Here is a 20051-nt window from a genome sequence, read left to right as displayed (position 1 = left end):
TTGATAGTGTTTTCTTTGTAATGTTAATAAAAGAACGTGTTTTCTCTAATCTTAATATAATTCTTCGTTTTCCTTGTAATGTTTTTTTTTTTTTGTGTGTGTGTGTGTGTGTGTTTGCAATCTTAACGTAACTTTACTTATTTTTTTTTATGCATCCTTAGTGTTTTGTTTGCAATCAGTGTAAATCTGTTTTCTTTGGAATTTAGCTATCTCAGTGTTTTCTTAATCATCTTAATGTTTTCTTGGTAATCTTGGTATAAATTTCTGTGTTTTCTTTGCAACATTTGCGTAATTCTCATTTTTTTCTTGCTATCTTGGTGTAGTTCTCAGTGTTTTTTCTTTGCCATCTTTGTAATCGCTTCCGTGTCACATCCTGGCCTTTTTTACGTTCCTTACCCATGCTCACCTCTGAGTCTGGCATTTACCTAGCATTAAGTCACCTCCATCTCCCTGTGCCATTACCTGCTGACAAATACAAATTAGAATTCGATGAGATACTTTTGTAGCGATTTCTTCCACTATCGTCGGTTCCACATAATTGGAAATTTAAATTTCACTAAACTTTTTTTTCAGCCTTTTTTTCTTACCAGTGTTCGTGCCATCATCCGCTAGACGCAGTGAGTGTTAGATATTCCAGCGTGGGTCTTCTCTTTGACCTTCCCCCTTGACTTATGCTGTATTCTTAAGCATTCCTCGTGTGACGTTGACAAATTTAACAGACTCTATAGTGCAAGTTATTGGAGATTTTAGAAACTCGTATTCTTAAAGATTCAGTCGAGAAATTTAACAGGTTCACTAGTGTAGGTTACTGGGGCTTTAGACTTTCGTATTCTTGAATATTCAGTGTCTGACATCTACAAATTTAACAGACTCAATAGTGAAAGTTATTGAGCTGTTTAGGACTTTCTTCTTAACTTTAATGATTGTTGAACCTCTACATTGTAAGTTATTGGAGTTTTTAGGATTGTTTTCATGGTTCTAGTAAAAGTTGAACAAGGACTCTGCACCGTCAACAGGGAAAACACTAAAGAGAACCTGAGAAATCGCCTCTGTGACTTTTGAAAATAAACCTTATGAAAAAAAACTTTGAAGAATGCACGCGTTGGTCCCACGTTCTCGTTTTTTTTTTTTTTTTCTAATTGACCGGACTTTTTTTAATAATTGTGTTTATTTCTATACATCATTTTCGCACTTGGTCTTAATTTCCTTACATGCTGAGATCGAATACTGTAAGATGGTATGTCCAGTTATATATAAGGTGATATAAACAAACACTAAGTGACATCCAGGTCTCTCTCTCTCTCTCTCTCTCTCTCTCTCTCTCTCTCTCTCTCTCTCTCTCTCTCTCTCTCTCTCTCTCTCTCTCTCAGCTGTAAATATTAGTACCATAACAATTGGTTCTATGTAACTTGTAATAATCCATGAAAAATATATGTAGAGTAAAAATTATCACGCTTTTTTTTTTTTTTTTTGTGGCAAATAATTATACTCTGGCATGGCGGTCTTATTGATGTGCTGATTTGACACATACGTAAAGTCCAGTCTCTTCACCCTCCTAGAATTAGTACAATGCGGCAGTTACAAAGTGAGAATGGTTAAAGTCACAATCTCCAACGTTTCGGCGTCTCATTCCAGTTATCTTTAAGAAATCCCAGTTGACGTTGAGATCTTTAGGGATAAGATATTCAGGGATGTTTTGATGATAATAGTGGAAGTTTACCACAATTCTGCATCATCAGAGTAAAAAAACAAAAAACGTCCATGAGAACACGGCTAATCATCTGTGTGGTCTCCTAAAATATTTTTTTGATAGAACAAATCGTTTCAGAATACTGGCTATCGTCTTCACTTCAAAATTACTAAAAATAACTGCGTCACGTCTCCTGAGTATCGTGTATGGATGAATGCGACAATATTCTGAGTCTTAACAGAGAATCCAGAACCGGTGTGCGGAGCGACCGTCATTCACCCGAACATTAATGAAGAATTCAGAGTTGGCATCAGGTAGCCCTTTATGTACGGAAGCGCTGCCTGTATATAAAACAAGCTTGGTAGCAAGACGTAAATAAGAGGCGGACGTTCACGCTTTTTTGTGGAGCGTGTCTGAGCTGGCACAGATTAAAGTTATTTGTTAAGTAAATCTCGACGCTTTCCACGGAATTGTGGGCCATGTAATATACTAAACTGTAATACATAACATCCATTTATAAACATAAGAACACATGGATAGCTACAGGAATCCATCAGGCCTGCAGATGACAGTCCAGTAATTTAAGCACGATCTGGCACGAATTTCGCAGCATTGTCTTGTATAGCTGAAATGCCTGTGTATTGATACTGGCGCCAAGCTTCGCAAACTCACTCACTCGGAGGCGATGTATTGTATGCGTGCAAACAAGCTGATCATGCATTATACACATATTTGCCTTCATTTTGCTTGCTCAGACAGAAATCAGCACTCAAGTCAACAGTTGTAAAATAATAAAAGATCAATAAGAATGGCTTACGTAAAAACTGTAATGATTGTTCACTTTGTTGGATGTCTTAAAATTTCCACTGATTTTTTTTTCACCTGGCTTGTAAATCGTAATTAAGATCGATCTTGGTTTATTTGTTTGTTATGTTCGAACCAGCACGCAAGGTACCTGTGCAGTATTTTTTTTTTTTTCGTTTTATATACAAGTAATTGATACCTTCGATCAGATCTTACTCGCGTTCTTCAATCGGTGTGTCGTGTATTGTTTTCATACATAATTCGCACGGTTCATCCCCCTCCCCGCACTTCTGTACACACGTTTGTTGCATCAGCAAGCTTTCATCAATATCGGTTCCAAACAAACGTAAGGACATGTGTATCTATTTTTTATTTATTTATTTATTTATTTATTTATTTATTTATTTATTTATTATTTTCATTCTTTTTTACGGACAGACTTAAAAGCAAGAGATGCGTATAAATGCCAAATAAGTAACGGTCGGAGTGTTCCCTACAAGGAAAAATGGAAAAAGAGAAGGAAAAAATTCAGTGATCTGCTAGTTCCTGATGTGTCGAGATATTCCCCTCACCCCACCACTTCGCCACGCGCATTCATTATTTTTTTTTTTTTTTTTAGTATATTAATAGTATAATAAAATAAAAAAAAATATGAATGGAGACTACCCGTTGAAGTGATGAAGATACGAGTTCTTGACATCAGTAAACGCAGTAGAGCAGAGGGTGAGGGAGTACAAAGTGCGCTACATCGGGGCCTCGGGAAAGGGTAGTTAGTGTACGCAGTTACAAAGTTCAAGATGGCAGCTGTGTTGAGAAACTATTTTTTTTCTTTTTTTTCAATTAATAGTACTTCTCCATTGTGACTTAAGCAGGGAGTGGTATACACAATCACATTCTTTCGTCTTACAGAGAAAATGTGCTAAATGAACGGCGGAAGTCAAGCCGTGGCCACAGCCAAGGATACTCGTCTTTCATCTTTGGCCACAGCAGCGTCACTGATCCAGCCGTCACCAGCCTTCATTGGCATTGGGGAGCCGAGAGGAGTTCGCTGGTTTGGTCTTCGCGGGACTTCTTCACTATATATCCGAGAAATGTTTGAGGTAAGTACGGGACACCAAAGAGTTTCAATTTTCCGACTGATGCAGGGAAACGCAAGCAAATGTATAGGAATGACATCCGTGATCTCTACATTTTACTACAAACACAACCACTTTTAACAAAGTCTCATGGAAGATTTTTTTTAGTGGCGTTTTCATGATTGTTATAATAGTTTAACAAGGACCCTGCAGCAACAGTGGGAAGAATTCCCATGAAAACCTGACAATAGTCATGGACCCTGACAAAAGCATTTTGCTTCCTGCGCTCACTTGTCCATGTTAACACTTGGCAGACGGTGTTCTAGGAATCTAAGTTGCTCATCGGACATTCTCCGACTTCTTTCAACCTCCAGCATTAAATTATTTCTGCTAAAACGCTTGGCGCAGGTTTTTGTCAAAGTTCGGGGCACAGACTACAGTCATCCTTGTGACCTTTGAAAATACGTAGTCATGATAAAGGAACAGCATTTCAAAATAGCGCTTAAAGATCTATAACATGGCTTCATGCAGACTATGTATGGGAATAGATACATTGGAAAAAAAAAAGCGCTATTTGCAGCTATTTCTTTGGTTTGCGAGCAAAATAAAGTATTAATTTACCTGTATATGTCGAGACATGTAAAATGTTGCGTTTCTTTAACCAGTAGGTAACGCTGCTTGTTCCGTTGTAATCATAACTAATGTACGAAGCAGAAATCCTAAGTTAGCACTTCTGACAGTGAAGATATAAAGAAAGTATAAGAAATAGCAGCCTTTCAGTGCATGCATTATATACTCAAAACTACTTCCTTCCCGTTGTCCGCCCTGACTATCCTGACAGCGTGATGCCACAACATGGCGCCATTATTGCCGCGGCAGTGCGTCATAATGCTATTCCACACACCCGCGTTTATTCCAGTGGAGTGGTGTGGTGCTGAAAAGTGTTTTGTATTGTAGGTGCGAAATGTGTGCCCTGTGTCACCGTGAACGGAGAGGTCCCTAGCGCTGTGGTGGCCCCGTGCAGCAGCATCGAGACAGTTGCCCGGTGACTCACGATTTGTTGGACTTCCTCGTCACGTTAACCTGTTGTGAACCTTAATGTCTATTAGTGCAACTTGCTTTAATGCATCAGTGTGTTACTTGCTTTACTTTTGCCCATAGCTACAACCTGCATTTTTATTCATTTATTTTCCGTATAATTTGCAATACCATGGGAGCGGTTACATGCCAAATATTACACTTCCCATCAAGTGCGGCTACAGGTAAAAGATAGAGTAACGTACAAGGGATACAAAGCGATGACAAATCAAATAAAAAATTATTGTCCTATGACGCAAAATGTGGAGCAGATATGAGATGTGGTGGAGCTCTAACACACAACGTGCTTTTCAGATCCTCAGCTTCCCACCGCCGGAGAGCAAGATGACGGATGTACTGAACTCTGAAAGACGCACCAACCTTGCAGTGTCAAGTAGCAAAGGCTGTGCTGTGTGAGAAGGGTTGGTACGCTATCAAGACGCTCCTCCAGGCCTGACAGAAAATTGTTAGCGTGGTGAGTCGCTGTGTGGCTCCTCCAGAACGCCGGCGCTGCGTGGAGAGCGGTGGCTGTGCACGAATGTAGGCATGCAAGAACTGACTAACTGCGTGCGCGGCCGCAGCCCACAGGTGGCGAAGGAGGAGTTTGACGACCTACGCCCCGCCCATCGCACCATTTGTCCACGTGTTTCACTCAGTATTTCACGTGTGATGTTAGGTAATAGGCATCGCTCTCGAAACGTTTCCCTCGTTCAGTTACCCCCCACAATAACCCATTCATATCCCTTGTACCTACCTTGGGAGGGCGTTCTCTATGCATTTACATACGTATGATAAATCTGACGTTAGCTATTTTGAAACTTCAGTGCAGCAGCTAGCGGGCCTGTGTTTAAGATATTCACCTGTAGGCATCGCTGATTAACCATTAAGGCAAAGGTTTCCAACATACGTGTCACGACAGAGCACAAGGGCTCTATGCACTGGCTGGCCGCCTTTAGACATAACACCGCCGCTATCTATATTCAATATCTGATGCCTTGATGCATTAGCAGTATTTTTTTTTTTTTTTACTAATGGTGTTCTGTTTTCGCATTAATGAGCAAGACTGTGGTCTTGCTCATTAATGTACTGTGGTACAAAATGAATCATGGTCATGGTAGTAATGTCACGCCAAACTGGATGGAGGGTCCATCAAGACACACGTAACGCTCGACATTTTAGACTTCCTTAACCCCCCCATCTCTCTCTCTCTCTCTCTCTCTCTCTCTCTCTCTCTCTCTCTCTCTCTCTCTCTCTCTCTCTCTCTCTCTCTGCCATGGGAGGCATAAAATATTGGCGAGTTGTCATTCTAAAAACTGGAAAAATCTAAAATCTGCAGCACTTTCAGTCCCAAGAAATTTGATAAAGGATTCTCAATTGTATATAATCAGAGTATTGTTGAGAGCGTGATAAATATTAAAATGGTCATGTGTGTGTGTGTGTGTGTGTGTGAATCTTTATGTATGTATGTGTAGGATAAGAAGAAGATGGTTGATAAGATTACTAAATGCATGTTTCGTAAAGCAGGAGGAGAGGCGTGCTCTTACCAAGATTAGAAGAGCAGTAAGCCCATTCTGCTTCATGCCTCCCTCCAGATCTCTTTGCCAGTCTAGCTAGGTTCCTTTGTTTCCTATTTTCTCTTCTGTCTCCTAATACCTTAACTACCTCCTCATCCTTTCAGTCATGCTTTCCCTACCTTAATCTTTTTTACAACCACAGACTTCTTTGCCTGGCACCTTATGTTTTATTTGATGTCACATTTCCATTCACTTACTGTCCTTCCTACCTCCTCTCCCTCTCCCGGCATAATTTCTTCCATTTCTCTACAGTACTTCACCCAGTCTGCATTCTTTAAGTTCCACTCCTCTTTCCACACTTGCTTCCTAATTCCTGTACATTTCCTGGTCTTTCCAACGGTAAAGCCTATTAAGAAGTTATCTGAAACATCTATTCCTTCATTTTTCCATATCCTACATCCCTGTTGTTCTACCTGTTCATTTACTGTGACATAGTCTGTTGCCAACTCACTTCTGTATCTCCATGTTGCAGGGCTTTCTAATTCCCAGTTCCCATGTCACCATGTCCCATGTTGCCAGCGAAATTTAAGGTCAGCTGCCCATTTTGGTTCACCGTCTCCTCCATATATGTCTATTCATATATGTCCTATATGCCTATTCAGATCACCCATTACAACCCATTTATTTTGTCCTACTCTCTCTTTCAAGCTGGTCACTTCCTCGAAGTTTCTTGTTATCCTCCTCATTCCTTCAGCTCTCCATGTCCATATACACCACTGTCACCCATCACTCAATCCCATGCTCTGTGATCTTCACTGTTAAGATGTCACCCTTATTGTGACTAGTCTACCTTCCATTTCCCTTGTTATCTTGATTTCCTCCACACTCCTACCTTCCTTTTCCCTCATAATCACCCCCACCCCTCCTTTCTTCTCTCCTGCTTGCCTGCCTCTGCTTAAGACTACCCAACCTCCTTCACTCCACTCTTATGCTGTCATGCCAGCCTGTCTCACCTATTCCTATCACGTCATAGTTTCTCCCTTCTTATCAGTACCCTCCACTTTCCCTCACTCCATCTATTTGTGTTCGGGAAAGCAAGCAGCATCTCTCCTTTCCGTGCCTTCTCTTATTCCTGTCTGGCGGTCCTCCCGGTGCTGGGCCCACTCTATCACATTCCAGGCTACCCATACCTTCCCTATGTTGGAAATGTGGACGCCATCTGGTGACCACATCTGCCTCCAATTCATCTTTTTCCCACAACTGCAGCCCATCACACTCCCATTCTTCTAGCTTCCCTGTGCATCCCCTGTTCACCCAGCTCCTATCCTGGGCAAATTTTCGACCTTCCTTATCCCGCCTCATTGGGGATGCACATCAATAAGGGCCTCTTGTCTATCTTCTCCCTTACCATGTGAACTATCTCTTTCATCCACCGCACTGTCTCTTTTCCTCCTGTCTCCTCCCAACCATTCCCTCCTCCCTCGATCACCACCAAGTCCTCAGGTGCCATTTCCCTGAGGTGTTCCTTCACTACCTCATGGATGACCCTAATGTTAGCCCCTGGTATACTCTTGTCCATTACTTTATATCCACCTTTTAACAATATGTAGATCTTTTTACTTATTCCCCTCATGAGACTATCTCTGAATATCCACACTCTGCCTCCTGCCTTCCCCTATGTCCTCAGCTTTGGCCTTCTACCCTGTATCTTTCTCCAGGAGTGGTGCCCTACTCTCATGCATGTCCTTGGCCTGGCGTTGTCCCTCTGCTCCATCCAGTTACTGTCCTTCTTCTTCCTTCTATTGTAATAATCCTTCCTATCCTGGTCTGCCTTCTTGACCTTACCGCTGCTGCTCTCCTCCTGCACCCTACTGGCACTTCCCATAGCCTGCCTAGTGGCCACATGCCTCTCCTCGTAGTCCTACTCTCCTTCAGTGTGCTCTTCCTGCTCCTTCCTCCCAGTCTTCTCACAGTAAGTGTGATCCTGGGATTTTTTTTGGCTGGTCCTATACTTTGGCGAGAAGACTAGAATCCTCCATCCCCCTGCCTTGGTCTTCTTCCCTTCTGGCAGACCTGGCGTCACTCCTAGGGGCGTCCTCCCTGACCTCCTCCGTTTCGGAGCCCTCCACCTCACTTCTCACAGTGAGTGCCTCCCATTCTTCCTTCACTCTTAAGAGACGCCTGCTGCACAGGAGCAAGAGGTTCTTGTTCTTGAGGACCCTGTCTCCTGCCCCCCGTAGTCCCACACACTCCACATGATACCAATTATAGCACTTTTCACATGCTACTCCTCGGTAGCAACGTGTTACCTCCTTCCTGCATTTCTCGCATTCACTGTTAGACTTTTTTTTTTTTTCTAAAATGGGGCTACCACACAACCCACACCCTCCAATAATTTTGCAAATGTTTAAGAGCTTCCGCCTAGTACTCACCTACACCAGAGCTGTTTGTTAAATTTGATTCTCCCGCCACAACTTAAGCTGAAACATGGGACAGTTCTTTCTATCTTGTAGTTGGTGGTTTTAAGAGCATTGCATTTATGATATATATATATATATATATATATATATATATATATATATATATATATATATATATATATATATATATATATATATATATATATATATATATATATATATATATATATATATATATATATATATACAATTTCTTTGTTTCTATTATGGTATGTTTTTTTTCCTGAAATCTTTAATATTGTAAGTGTTTTTTTTCTTCTTTTTTTTTCGTATCCTGGGGCGAGACGGTCTATATTCATGTAAACACACGTGCGTTTGGGGCAGTGTGCTCGTGTGAAAACACCACCCACTTGGTTGCAGAGTACCTACAACTTTAGCTAAGGGAATTGTTAATAGCAAAGGTAAAGAGGTACAGTTTTCTATTTTATTAAAGAATTAGATACGTAACCTTACGAGAGCGGAGTGATGGAAGATTAGTGTGATGGTTCCTCACTGCCACAAGCCACAGCAGCCCGAACAGCATATATCCGAAGTCTGGAAGAGTAGGTGCCCACCAGTCTTGCACACGTTAGACTGGTTAGGTTAGAATAGAAAAGTTCCTTTAGTAGCTTTGTGTGGGGATCACAATGAGAGCATTTTCGAAAATATCCTGTGGCTAGTGTTGGAGCTACAACCGGGTGTCTTCACAGGCCAACGCATACAGTACTCTCATAGACTTAGGAAAAATGCACCCGGACCAAGCAGTATGCTCAGATGAGTGAACTTCTTCAACTAACGTACCACTCAGTGATGAAACTTGCATGAGTAGTATTATGTGAGATGAGCTTTCCAATAATGTGGATAATCTTATTGAAAAATAAATAGTTTTGTAAGACAGCAAAGTGAATATTGGCAGGGTTGGATCATGACCCTATAGGATGGCATAGGGAACTTGCCATTCAGCCTGGAGGCTGGTATTCAATACTGAACTTTTTTTTTTTGTGATTTTATGATGTGTAATTGATAACCTTTTGAGGGTTAACATCAGTTTTTTTTTTTTTTTATCTTACAGGTGTAAGTCCAGATATGTTCATATAAACAAAAATCACAATTGTTTGAAAATTAATAATTATGTTTGATTGAAGGCAACAAAAATAGCTAGTGATCTATTTGTCTAGTTTTGATGCATTTATGTTTGAGTTCTAAAGATAATACAAATTTCCTTCATCCCCAGATGGCAAAGCAGCAGCAGAAGCGGCAGTTCAAGAAGAGCAACAAGCCACAAAAGTTCAGAAAGTCTGAAGTTAAAGATGGCATGCAGATCACGGAATTCAAGGTCAACCAAAAAGGAAGAGCAAAAAAAAAACGGTTCATGGGAAGAAAAGTTGTACCCTCTAAATTGTTACAAAAATACAGCAAAGGTGAAGGTGTTGAGGTATGACATAATTGGTATTTATACTGTATTGCATTTTGAATTGTTACATTTAGATAATTTATCAGATAATTTTTTAGTACTGTAGCAGTACTGTAATTGTTGCAGCATTCATCATTGAAAATTAGAAACTTGTTTGTCCCTGTAGACCAAAATAAGACATCAGATGGATTAATGTTAATTGTTAAAGTTTACAAGGCCCAACAAGCCTTAAATAAGCTGTCCTTCTAACACCACAACTTGTTTTTCTTCAAACATGGACAGAAGTCCATATATAGCAAACAAGCATATGAATTTCCATTGGCATTAATGGATTTGGGTCTTGACGAATAATGTGTGAATGATCAGGAAAGTGTAGATCTTGAAAAAGTTTAGAATGCAAGGCATGCTTTGACAATAGAATGCTTTACATAAATTTGTGGTGCACAGTATTTCAAATGGTTCTGTACCACATTGTGCAACCAAGTAATAATTAACATCTACCTATTAATTGTGCCCATATACTTCCAAACCTGAATTCATATAATGTGTAATTTTTCATGTACCTCTTATTCTTACCAGAGGTCAGCTTTGTATCAACTGTCAAGTGATCTGGTTCTTATATTTCTCAAAATAAAAGATTTCCTTTGCAGTAATATTTGAAAACATTCTATACACAGGTGGTCATTATTCATTGTTTCAGCTGAAAACAATTGGACGAAAAGATTCCTGTGTTCAAAACAAAATGAAGAAGAAAGAGAAAAAAATCAAGTGGGCAGAAGAGGAATCAGCAAGGGCAGAAATTTTGCTGACAGGTAAGCATGAAAGCACTTGCTCATCACTGTGTGAGATTGGTGCTTCAAGGTAGATATTATTATGTTCTCATTTATAGCATGTAGCTTCACTTTCGTGTAAATTATTATTTCCCATTATTGTTACAGTAAAACCTCTATAGGGCATTATGTACTGTAAGTTGACATGGATCAGAAGAATTTCTTAAAACTTTTTGAGGCTGATCCCATTGCAAAAAAAAAAAAAAAAAAAATTGTTAGGAATTTTTTACCTAAGCCAACTGATATGAGATTACAATAAATCTCTGATATAATAAAGCTTAATATAGCAGATATTAGATATAATAAATTCTAATGCTATCAAACATGCCTGTCATGTAACAAATCATATGTTGGAAAAATTTTATTTGATGTGGCAGAGTTGCAAAAAGTCAAGTGACATGTTGGGTAAGCACACATGGGTTGTTGGTATTGACAAATTTTATCCCTTTGTGTATCATTCTGTGTTCCTCCCACTCTGCTCAAACTTACCACTGCTTGAGTGAGTACTTAATACCATTATACTTGTATGTCGACCTGAGTTCACTAAAAGGCCTTTCTGTATATAAGTATAGCAAACTTACCTTTCCTTCTAATTGGTTGATTAAACTGATGCCCAACTTACAAGACTGCAATTTAAATCTAAAAAAAAAAATATTTAAAAAAATGCACTTATGGAAGCAAGTCAGATATATGACAAGCAGTTCTTGCTCAAACATGGCAAATCACGTGATAACAGTGACATGTAAATCTAACTACCCTGCAAGCATATCAAGTGATCTTGAAAAGAATGTTCAGTTTTTAGAGAGGCTTTACTACATATTTAATTTTAACGCTTGTGTGAAGTGTTAAGTAATATTATACTAGTCTCTGACATTTTCAGAATCAAAAGGCCAGTTGGAAGCAGAGGAAGGCACATACACCTCACACATAACACAGACAGAAATCAAGAAAGCAGTGGACATTACATCAGCTGCTAAAAGTTTTGATCTTAATCTTGACCAGTTTGGACCTTACAAGTAAGTGGGATTGACTGAATAATGTGAGTGACAGAATAGTACCCATCTTTGATCTAGATAGATATTTTTGCCTGTCAGTCCTCTTCTGCCTCAGTTCAGCAAAATTGCTGGTATGCTCCCTTTAATCGGGAACTTTGAAAGCTGTCTCACTACACAGCACTACTCTACTCTACTGCACCACTGGCCTGAAAACTGCCCCTAATTACCTTGACTTTTGTATTATCATACAAGCTCTTCATCAAAGAAGTTCACCTGGCCTCTAAGAAGATTTAACTTATATTTAAATCTTAGAAACTTGATCATTTTTAGCACGTCAGTGTGCCCTTTGATGTAAAGTTCATATAATACACTGTGAAATGTACATCAAGCAACTGAGACCAGTGACAGCTCTCAACCAAAAATGAGGTCCAACTCATTATTGTTTACATTTGTACTGTCCCATCACACTCACCGCACTGCCTGTGTGTACAAGAAAAAAGAAAAATCTTGCTTTGTTGCAAGATGTGGAACATTCTAGTCTGGTTTCCAGGAAAATATGCAGCTATGGTTATCTCCTGCATTTCTGCTATTGAATTTATTGATGATATAAGTTGTGTGCTGATAATGTGACAAAGTTAGGATAATAAGGAACTGTTTTCATGTATATGAATCCTCTTCATATGATCTATATTTTCATACAACACACACACACACACACACACACACACACGCACACGCACACGCACACGCACACAAGTGAAAGAGAGAGGGAGAATGTAGATACAGCATAGATAGCATGTGTAATCTTAAATTCATCAATGTAATACTTAAGTACATTATTATTCTGTTTCTAGAATGCAGTTCACACAAAATGGGCGACACCTTTTGCTGGGTGGAAGGAAAGGCCATTTAGCATCCATGGACTGGATTACCAAGAAACTTCATTATGAGATAAATGTGATGGAGTCCATCCATGATGTTTGTTGGCTGCACACTGAAGTAATGATGGCAGCAGCCCAAAAACAGTGGGTGTACATATATGACAATCAAGGCATTGAACTTCATTGTCTTAAGCAAATGGATAGAGTACTCAAACTGGAATTTCTCCCATATCACTTTCTTCTGTGTTCTGGTGTAAGTAGATCTGTTTCAACAATACCTTCAGTGATTAACAATGTATTTCTTAAACTATATATCTTTAATCTCATAACTGAGTTATCACTGAAGTTATCAGTTGTTGGTAACAAGTCATGTTTCTTTATGTATTCTCCATTCTTTGTCTTAATTTGTTTGCCTCTTAGAGTAATTGTTTCACTTCTGTTGTATTGTCACATTTTTCAGAGTGAGTCAGGGTTTCTTAACTGGCTGGATGTTACACTTGGCAAAGAGGTCCTTCGGACCCCAACGCACAAGGGACGTCTAGATGTGATGTGTCAGAACCCATATAATGCTGTGCTTTGCTGTGGTCATCCCAATGGCACTGTCACCATGTGGACACCCAATGCTCCAGAGCCTGTAGCCTCTATCTTGTGCCATCCTCATCCTGTACGAGCCATTGATATAGACCACACTGGCATGTGAGTTCCTGTTTCTCATATGTCAGTTTTGCAGTTTTCTTTATAAAGTTGCTGAAGTTGTTAATTCTACAAACAGTTATTGATCCCAAAACATATCAGAAATCTCATTCATGTAATTATTTGTAAGTGTGTCTTTTCCACACCTCCATCCTTTTCCCATTCCTTGAATTTAGGGTTCATACATCTTCATACTTACAACATACTTATCAGATAATCATATAAATCAGTGGTTGTCAAACTTGTGCAATTTGTTATCCTCATCCTTCTTGTTAAGGAGTCTGTGGCCCACAGGCACTTTCTTGCACAAAAGTGCACACTTTTTAAGAAACTTTGTGATTTGAATCTATTTCCATGGATCATGCAAACCATGCAGATATCCCAGAGAAATTTGTTAAAACAAAAGCCCTACATAAGCATTATAGGGAGCCATTTGAATGGCTCGGGCAACTGAAGGTGATCAGTAGGATGCACAGAGGGAAAGACTTGTACATGTTTTATCTTGGAGTTAACATGCATCATTTTTAACCTGAATGGAGATGTTTGTGTAAGGTAGTAACAATGATTGCATTTTGACCATTTTAGCTAGTGGTTCTTAGCACATTCTCTTTTGTTTTGTGTGGAGAAGAAAATAGAGCAACATTGTTTTACAGGTATATGGCAACAGTGGGTGTCGACAGACAAATGAAGATTTGGGATGCACGAAATCTTGGAAAGTGCCTTCAACACTACACCATCAGCTCTGGTGCTTCAAATGTTGCTTTCTCCCAGAAGAGTCTACTTTCTGTGGCCATCGGGAATATTGTAGAGGTATGTAATATTCATAGTGTGTGGGACATTAAAGCTTTTGAATCTATTCCTCTATCCATAGAAAAATTTAGATCATGTATAATAATTATGACTCATATTAATGACTGTTGGAAGAAGCCACAAAAAAAACCATAGTGCTTTATAGTTCTTTGTTGCTTTGAGTCACATGCTACTCACTAAAGCTGGAGTAAACAAAAGAGATAGGGGATCTCTCTCTCTCTCTCTCTCTCTCTCTCTCTCTCTCTCTCTCTCTCTCTCTCTCTCTCTCTCTCTCTCTCTCTCTCTCTCTCTCTCTCTCTCTCTCTCTCTCTCTCTCTCTCTCTCTCTCTCTCTCTTTCTCTCTGTCTCTCTGTCTCTCTGTCTCTCTGTCTCTCTCTCTCTCTCTCTCTCTCTCTCTCTCTCTCTCTCTCTCTCTCTCTCTCTCTCTCTCTCTCTCTCTCTCTCTCTCTCTCTCTGCTGGATTTAACATTCACAAAATACAGGATTCCTCTACTGAACTACCAGTTCTTCCATCCTTTTCATTATCACTACTAGTCCCATGATTTGAAGATGCACCACACATCCACCAAAATGTCCTAATCTCAGTATTTTAGCAACATACTATTTAGCCCATAGATCAACCCTAAAATATAGTTATTATTTGAAGATGCAGATACTGAATTAAGTACTTATACTTTTATTTAGGTTTACAGAAATGTTACTTTGGGTGGCACTGATCATGCTTACATGCGACACAAAGCTGGCGGCATAATTACTGACATGCAGTTTTGCCCCTATGAAGATATTCTTGGAATTTCTACTTACAAGGGTTACTCAAGTCTTATAATCCCAGGTAAGTGTTTGTTGTCTGTGTGAGGCATTTATGAAGAAGCTCAGCTAATTACTGTGGAGACAGACCATAAAATTAAGGAAATAAGTGACTAGTGTTCTATATGCTATTTGCATAATGAGGAAGAAAATCATGGTTTTCATCCATGCTTAGGAAAAGTTCTGATCATTTCCAGATGTCTGTGAGGACTGTGAATGTGATAAAGCATTATGTGAAGTCTGTCTCACATGTGACAGCAAGATAAATGAAGGAAGCAAATTCTGAGGTATTTTGTTGAGGTGTTTGTGATAGTGGATGACAAATTATTATACATATCTTTTTTCTGATGATCCAAACACACCATCACTAGACCAACTAATTCACTTATTTACTTGTTTTCATCACCTGCCTTCTTCAGAGTAACTATCTGAGCTGCTATGTCTATGTAGTTTCAACTGGTAGAGGCCATATTAAACCAGCATAATCATGAGATCCAGCAATAACAATGTAACTAACTACAGATTATTAAATTTGTATTTTATGCTGTAGTTCTTGTTTATTTAGCAGTGACCAGGTACAGGTATAAGTGTGTGTGTGTGTGTGTGTGTGTTCTTCAGGAAGCCAGAAATAACCTTTATCACACCTTGAGAATAAAAAAAAAAAAATGTTGCTTGCTTGGCTACTATAACCATTATTGAAAATAATGGTTCTTGACTTGAATGCCACTTCATGTATGCTGGGAAGTCAAGGTGTTTCAGAGAGATTGTATTTGAAGTTTAATTATTAGATATCAGTTGTCTCTGAGTAGAGCCCTGCTTCTTTTGAAAGTACTGAAAATTTTTGTAATATCTTTTGCAGGTTCTGGTGAGCCAAACTTTGATGCTCTGGAAGCTAATCCCTACATCAGTATATCAGGAAGGAAAGAGGCTGAAGTTAAGGCTCTTCTTTCCAAGGTACCTGCGGAACTCATCACTCTAGATCCTCTCAGTATTGGACAGGTGAGTTGTGCTGTTATTCTGTGTAAAGTCTACCTGCTAACCTGAGTTTTTCTGTATAAACATTGCTTGATGCCATTATATAGTTTTGTACCTGACTTGGACAATTAGAGAGTGCTTGTAGGTTTTGAAACTTGTAATCATAGTTTATAGATTTAATTTTTTTATTCTTATTTATATATTTATTTACTTATTTATCTGTAAACCTTCAATTTTTCTAAGACAATGAATCATTCAGATAACTTGTTAAAATTTCTTTGACTGCTTACCAATCACATCACCATGTTGAAACCTTGGCTTGGTTTCCCATATCTAAGAACTAAAATACTTCATGTATGTATTCAAAACTGCTAATGTATTGTCATCATTTTAGGTTGATATCCCAACACTCAAAGAAAAACTGGAAGCAAAGAAAGCTCTTCTGTATGTTCGAAAACCCAAGATAGATTTTACTCCTCGGTATCGCATGAAAGGCAAGAGTGGCTCATCCCAGAAGTTTAAACGTAAACAGAAAGTAAGAGAAGACACACAGCGAGAATACTTGAAGAGAGCATACTCTCAGAGGGAAGAGCTGGGTCTTGGCAAGAAAAAGAAGAAAGGAGAAAAACCTGCAGAAGTTCTCGATCGATTTAAGCCAAAGAAAAAGGTTACACAATCATGATAATCTTAAGGAATGTAAATATTTAATTTTTTACTATTATAAGGATTGGAAGTTGAAGGCAGCCAGCAGCAAGATGATTCAGAGGCTAAAACACATGGATCCAGACCACTGGCTGGACAGTGAAGCTGTCAAATTTTATTCTCCTGGTAAGTTGAATTCAGTCAGTAATGGAGTTGACAGAATTGAGGTCTTCCAGTAAGGTGTAGAGAACTTTTTTACTACCATGGAGGCAGAAATTTAATACAGTAGTTTAATATAGGAATACATATGGGGATGTTAATGTTTGTAAATGCACATTGTTTTTTAAAGCTGCTCTGTCAGCTTCTTGCTATCATCATCAGCAGCACTCTCACCATTATCATTTAACACTTCACACAGTAAGCATGAGATCATAGTAATCATCATTTATAGGGACAGATATCAGAATGAGATGAATTACCATTTACATAATATTTATAAGTGAAGCAAATATTGTTTTTCCATTATTTGTTTAGTTATATTTTTTTCCAAAATAAAATAACCTAAAACATGTTTGTTTCTCCCTATTTAGGCCTCCTTAGTTTACTGATTGCAGTAAACTACTTGTTCTTCCCCATCAATTTTGGAAGTAGATTGAAGAACATCGTAATTAGTATTACAGTATGAGCATCACAGTTCACCTTTGATGATTTGAAACCTTTGGCTGTTCAGCTTGTGAAGAGAAAGAGAGAGTATAGAGTGGTAATGCTATGCAGTTTTGTTTAGATATGCCATGCTGTTTACTGATAGTATCAGCATAAGCTTTGTTTTAAATTAAAGTAAATATTTTTGTCAGCTTGCATCTGTATTTAAAACAAGTTCCTGTGATAAAAGTTTCCAACCTTTTTAGCTTTTTAGCTTTTTAGCTTCCCTAACTATACATTGACATTTATCTTAAGTGTTGAAACTGTGAAAGCTGCTCAACTAAGCTACAAATTTTCATTGTCTTTGTTTAATATAACACCAGAGACCTAAACAGAAGCTGAATAGTATTAGGTATGCCTCATTCACTTCCCAAGGGATGTCATTTGTAGATCCATTTTTTTGTTATAATATTTTTGTATATTAATTAGTGTTGGAGTTGATGGAACTTAAATGGGAAGAAGTAGCTTTGATACTAACCTTTTTTTCAGTAGTACAGGTCCATAATCTTTTGACAAAATTCTGTAAACCAAATTTGGAACCAGTCATCATTGACTTTATTTTCATTTACTCCATTTCTAAGTTAATTACTAATGACAGGTGGTTCAACATCAATCCAATGATGTTCCCTTTGTCTTTTAATTGATATGTTTATCTTTATTTCTGAACTAAAAAGAGCACTCAAACTAACCATTCCAAAAATCAGAAAGTATCTGGTCCTAAGGATTTTGGTTAAGGGATTGTGGACCTGTAATAGGTGGTAGAAGAGCATTATTATATCATGGGTGATATTTTTTACCCTGGAATTAAATAGTTCTGAAATACCACAAACATCAAGGTCTGAGCATGGAAGAAACTAGAGATGTACAAGCTAGTGAGATGCCTTTGAATGTACACATTACTTATACATGCAAGCATAATATTTATGGAGCCTTCCAAAATGATGAAAGGATTAACTGAATGTTCAGATTTTCCTTATGGTTTCTTGACACATTTAGACACCTTGTCTAGTGTAAGAATTTAACTTTTTTTTATTATTAATTCTGGAGCTTTTATAAATCCCTTATGGGTGAGAGATTTTTTATTTTATTTATTTATTATTTTTTTCTTTTTTATGGTTTCAGTATGAATGGACTGAATGGAGTAAAGTAATAAATAAATCATCTTATATAACTGCAAGGTTGAACATCAAAGCTTGAATAATTTTGATTTACAAATAAATAAATGAAAGAGCAAGTAAGGGCACAAGTTAAAAGCTGGTTGATAACTAGAAATTTATTGTTGAGAAAAGATAGAACAATGGTGAAGGAACAGAACAGAATGCTAGAAAGATGTATTATATTCATATGTGTGTGTGCATATATATATATATATATATATATATATATATATATATATATATATATATATATATATATATATATATATATATATATATATATATATATAATGTAAGTGGTACCTCAGCATATATCCTTAGTCCATTCCAGACCTTGGATTTATACCAAACAGGACATATATCAAACAAATTTTTCCCATAATAAATAAAGGGAAAATGATTAATGCATCCCCATGAAAAAAATCCTATTGTTATTGGCATATTATACAGTACATTGATGGAGTTATATAGAATAATTTAAACAGTGCTTAATACTAAAATACATATTGTATTTGATGGCGTATAAGATACACCCCCATTCCAGCAAGAGCATATTTAGGAAAAAACAACTTTTTATGTATTTAAGCACGTAATGTTTAAAGCATATTAGCCGTACAGCTGAACAAAAAGCAAGCAATCACAATATTAAAAATATCCCACATGATTGCATAAATAAAACAGGGGTAGTGGCCTGGTCACAGAGGTGAGGCAAAGAACGCAGCCCAGCTGCTGAGATCTCAACAACACAATTGGCATGTCACTGAACAGGCTCATGTTTTCATTTTCAACATTTCTTTACATCATATTATGGTTGAAAAATATGATATAGCACCCTTGCCTATACTACTGTGGTGTAGATCTTCAGGTATATAGGTGAAGGAAATTTCAAAATGAAATTTCTGGGAGGCCTCACATTCACATATAAAATGCAGGGTAATTTTTTTTAGCCATTTTTATGAAAAAAAAGGTGTCTTTTATACCATCAGATACAGTAAATACAAAAGCAATTAGATGAAATAAATTAGAATTTAACCTCACTTTACTCTGCTGAGAAGAGTCAAGTGCCTACTAAGATGGTGCTGAAAAGGGAGGAGATGTTATTGTTTGGAAGGAGAGCCATTAACTTTCATGGTTAATGAATTTACAAAAAAAATACATGAAAAATACAAAATCACATGAAAATTCACAGAGTTACAGCACAGATTGTTCACTGAATGGTAGCAACGGGTGTATTGACGCTTGTGGGCAGTCATAACTTTGTCTCATGAGAGGTAAACAAGGGTGGTGCATGGTGTCATGACTCATTTTGACCCATACAAGTTCCAGCACACGAGTCACATTCCAAACAAAGCTCGTATACCAAGCAAATTTTTTCGTATCTAAACAGGAAGTATACCAAGTTGGACTTATTCCAAAGCGGACATATACCGAGGTACCACTGTAAATTTTTTTGAAAGATAGAACATTGTTGGTGGAGCAGGACAGTATGCTGGTAAGGGGATACATGTGTGTATAGATTTTTTTT

The 20051-nt window shown here is 38.0% G+C and overlaps 2 protein-coding genes across 7 annotated transcripts in view; one reads left to right on the top strand and one right to left on the bottom strand.

Annotated features, from left to right (window-relative positions):
* Positions 1-5167, bottom strand: part of LOC135114128 (uncharacterized) — a 37985-nt gene extending 32818 nt beyond the window's left edge. Inside the window, exon 1 of the mRNA XM_064029848.1 lies at positions 5029-5167. The gene's annotated coding sequence lies outside the window, so the exon portion shown is untranslated. The remainder of the gene's footprint in view (positions 1-5028) is intronic.
* On the top strand, positions 3454-17236 carry LOC135114130 (WD repeat-containing protein 46-like). 6 transcript variants are annotated; one of them, XM_064029852.1, is made up of 12 exons: positions 3455-3594; positions 4528-4615; positions 4963-5122; positions 9855-10055; positions 10735-10846; positions 11745-11880; positions 12714-12993; positions 13201-13436; positions 14087-14243; positions 14928-15075; positions 15910-16049; positions 16420-17236. In XM_064029852.1, exons 4-12 carry the CDS (start codon positions 9855-9857, stop codon positions 16705-16707), a joined length of 1698 nt encoding a protein of 565 aa, XP_063885922.1. In that variant the 5' UTR covers positions 3455-3594; positions 4528-4615; positions 4963-5122; the 3' UTR covers positions 16708-17236. The 6 variants fall into 6 exon arrangements, with proteins under 6 accessions (XP_063885924.1, XP_063885922.1, XP_063885923.1 ...); XM_064029853.1 differs by having other exon boundaries at positions 4528-4655; XM_064029851.1 differs by having other exon boundaries at positions 4528-4658.
* The last annotated feature ends 2815 nt before the right edge of the window (positions 17237-20051 follow it).

This window comes from Scylla paramamosain, chromosome 27, assembly GCF_035594125.1.
Source record: "Scylla paramamosain isolate STU-SP2022 chromosome 27, ASM3559412v1, whole genome shotgun sequence".
In the NCBI taxonomy this organism is placed as follows: domain Eukaryota; kingdom Metazoa; phylum Arthropoda; class Malacostraca; order Decapoda; family Portunidae; genus Scylla; species Scylla paramamosain.
The sequence above is the reverse complement of the archived record's forward strand: the minus strand, read 5'-3'. Positions and strand labels throughout refer to the sequence as shown.

Excerpts from the sequence above, each read along its gene's own strand:
- LOC135114130 (XM_064029854.1), top strand. The coding sequence starts at position 9,855 with ATGGCAAAGCAGCAGCAGAAGCGGCAGTTCAAGAAGAGCAACAAGCCA. Across the intron at positions 10,056-10,734 it reads GCAAAGGTGAAGGTGTTGAG|CTGAAAACAATTGGACGAAA; the intron begins GTATGACATAAT and ends TCATTGTTTCAG. Across the intron at positions 16,050-16,419 it reads ATCCTCTCAGTATTGGACAG|GTTGATATCCCAACACTCAA; the intron begins GTGAGTTGTGCT and ends TCATCATTTTAG.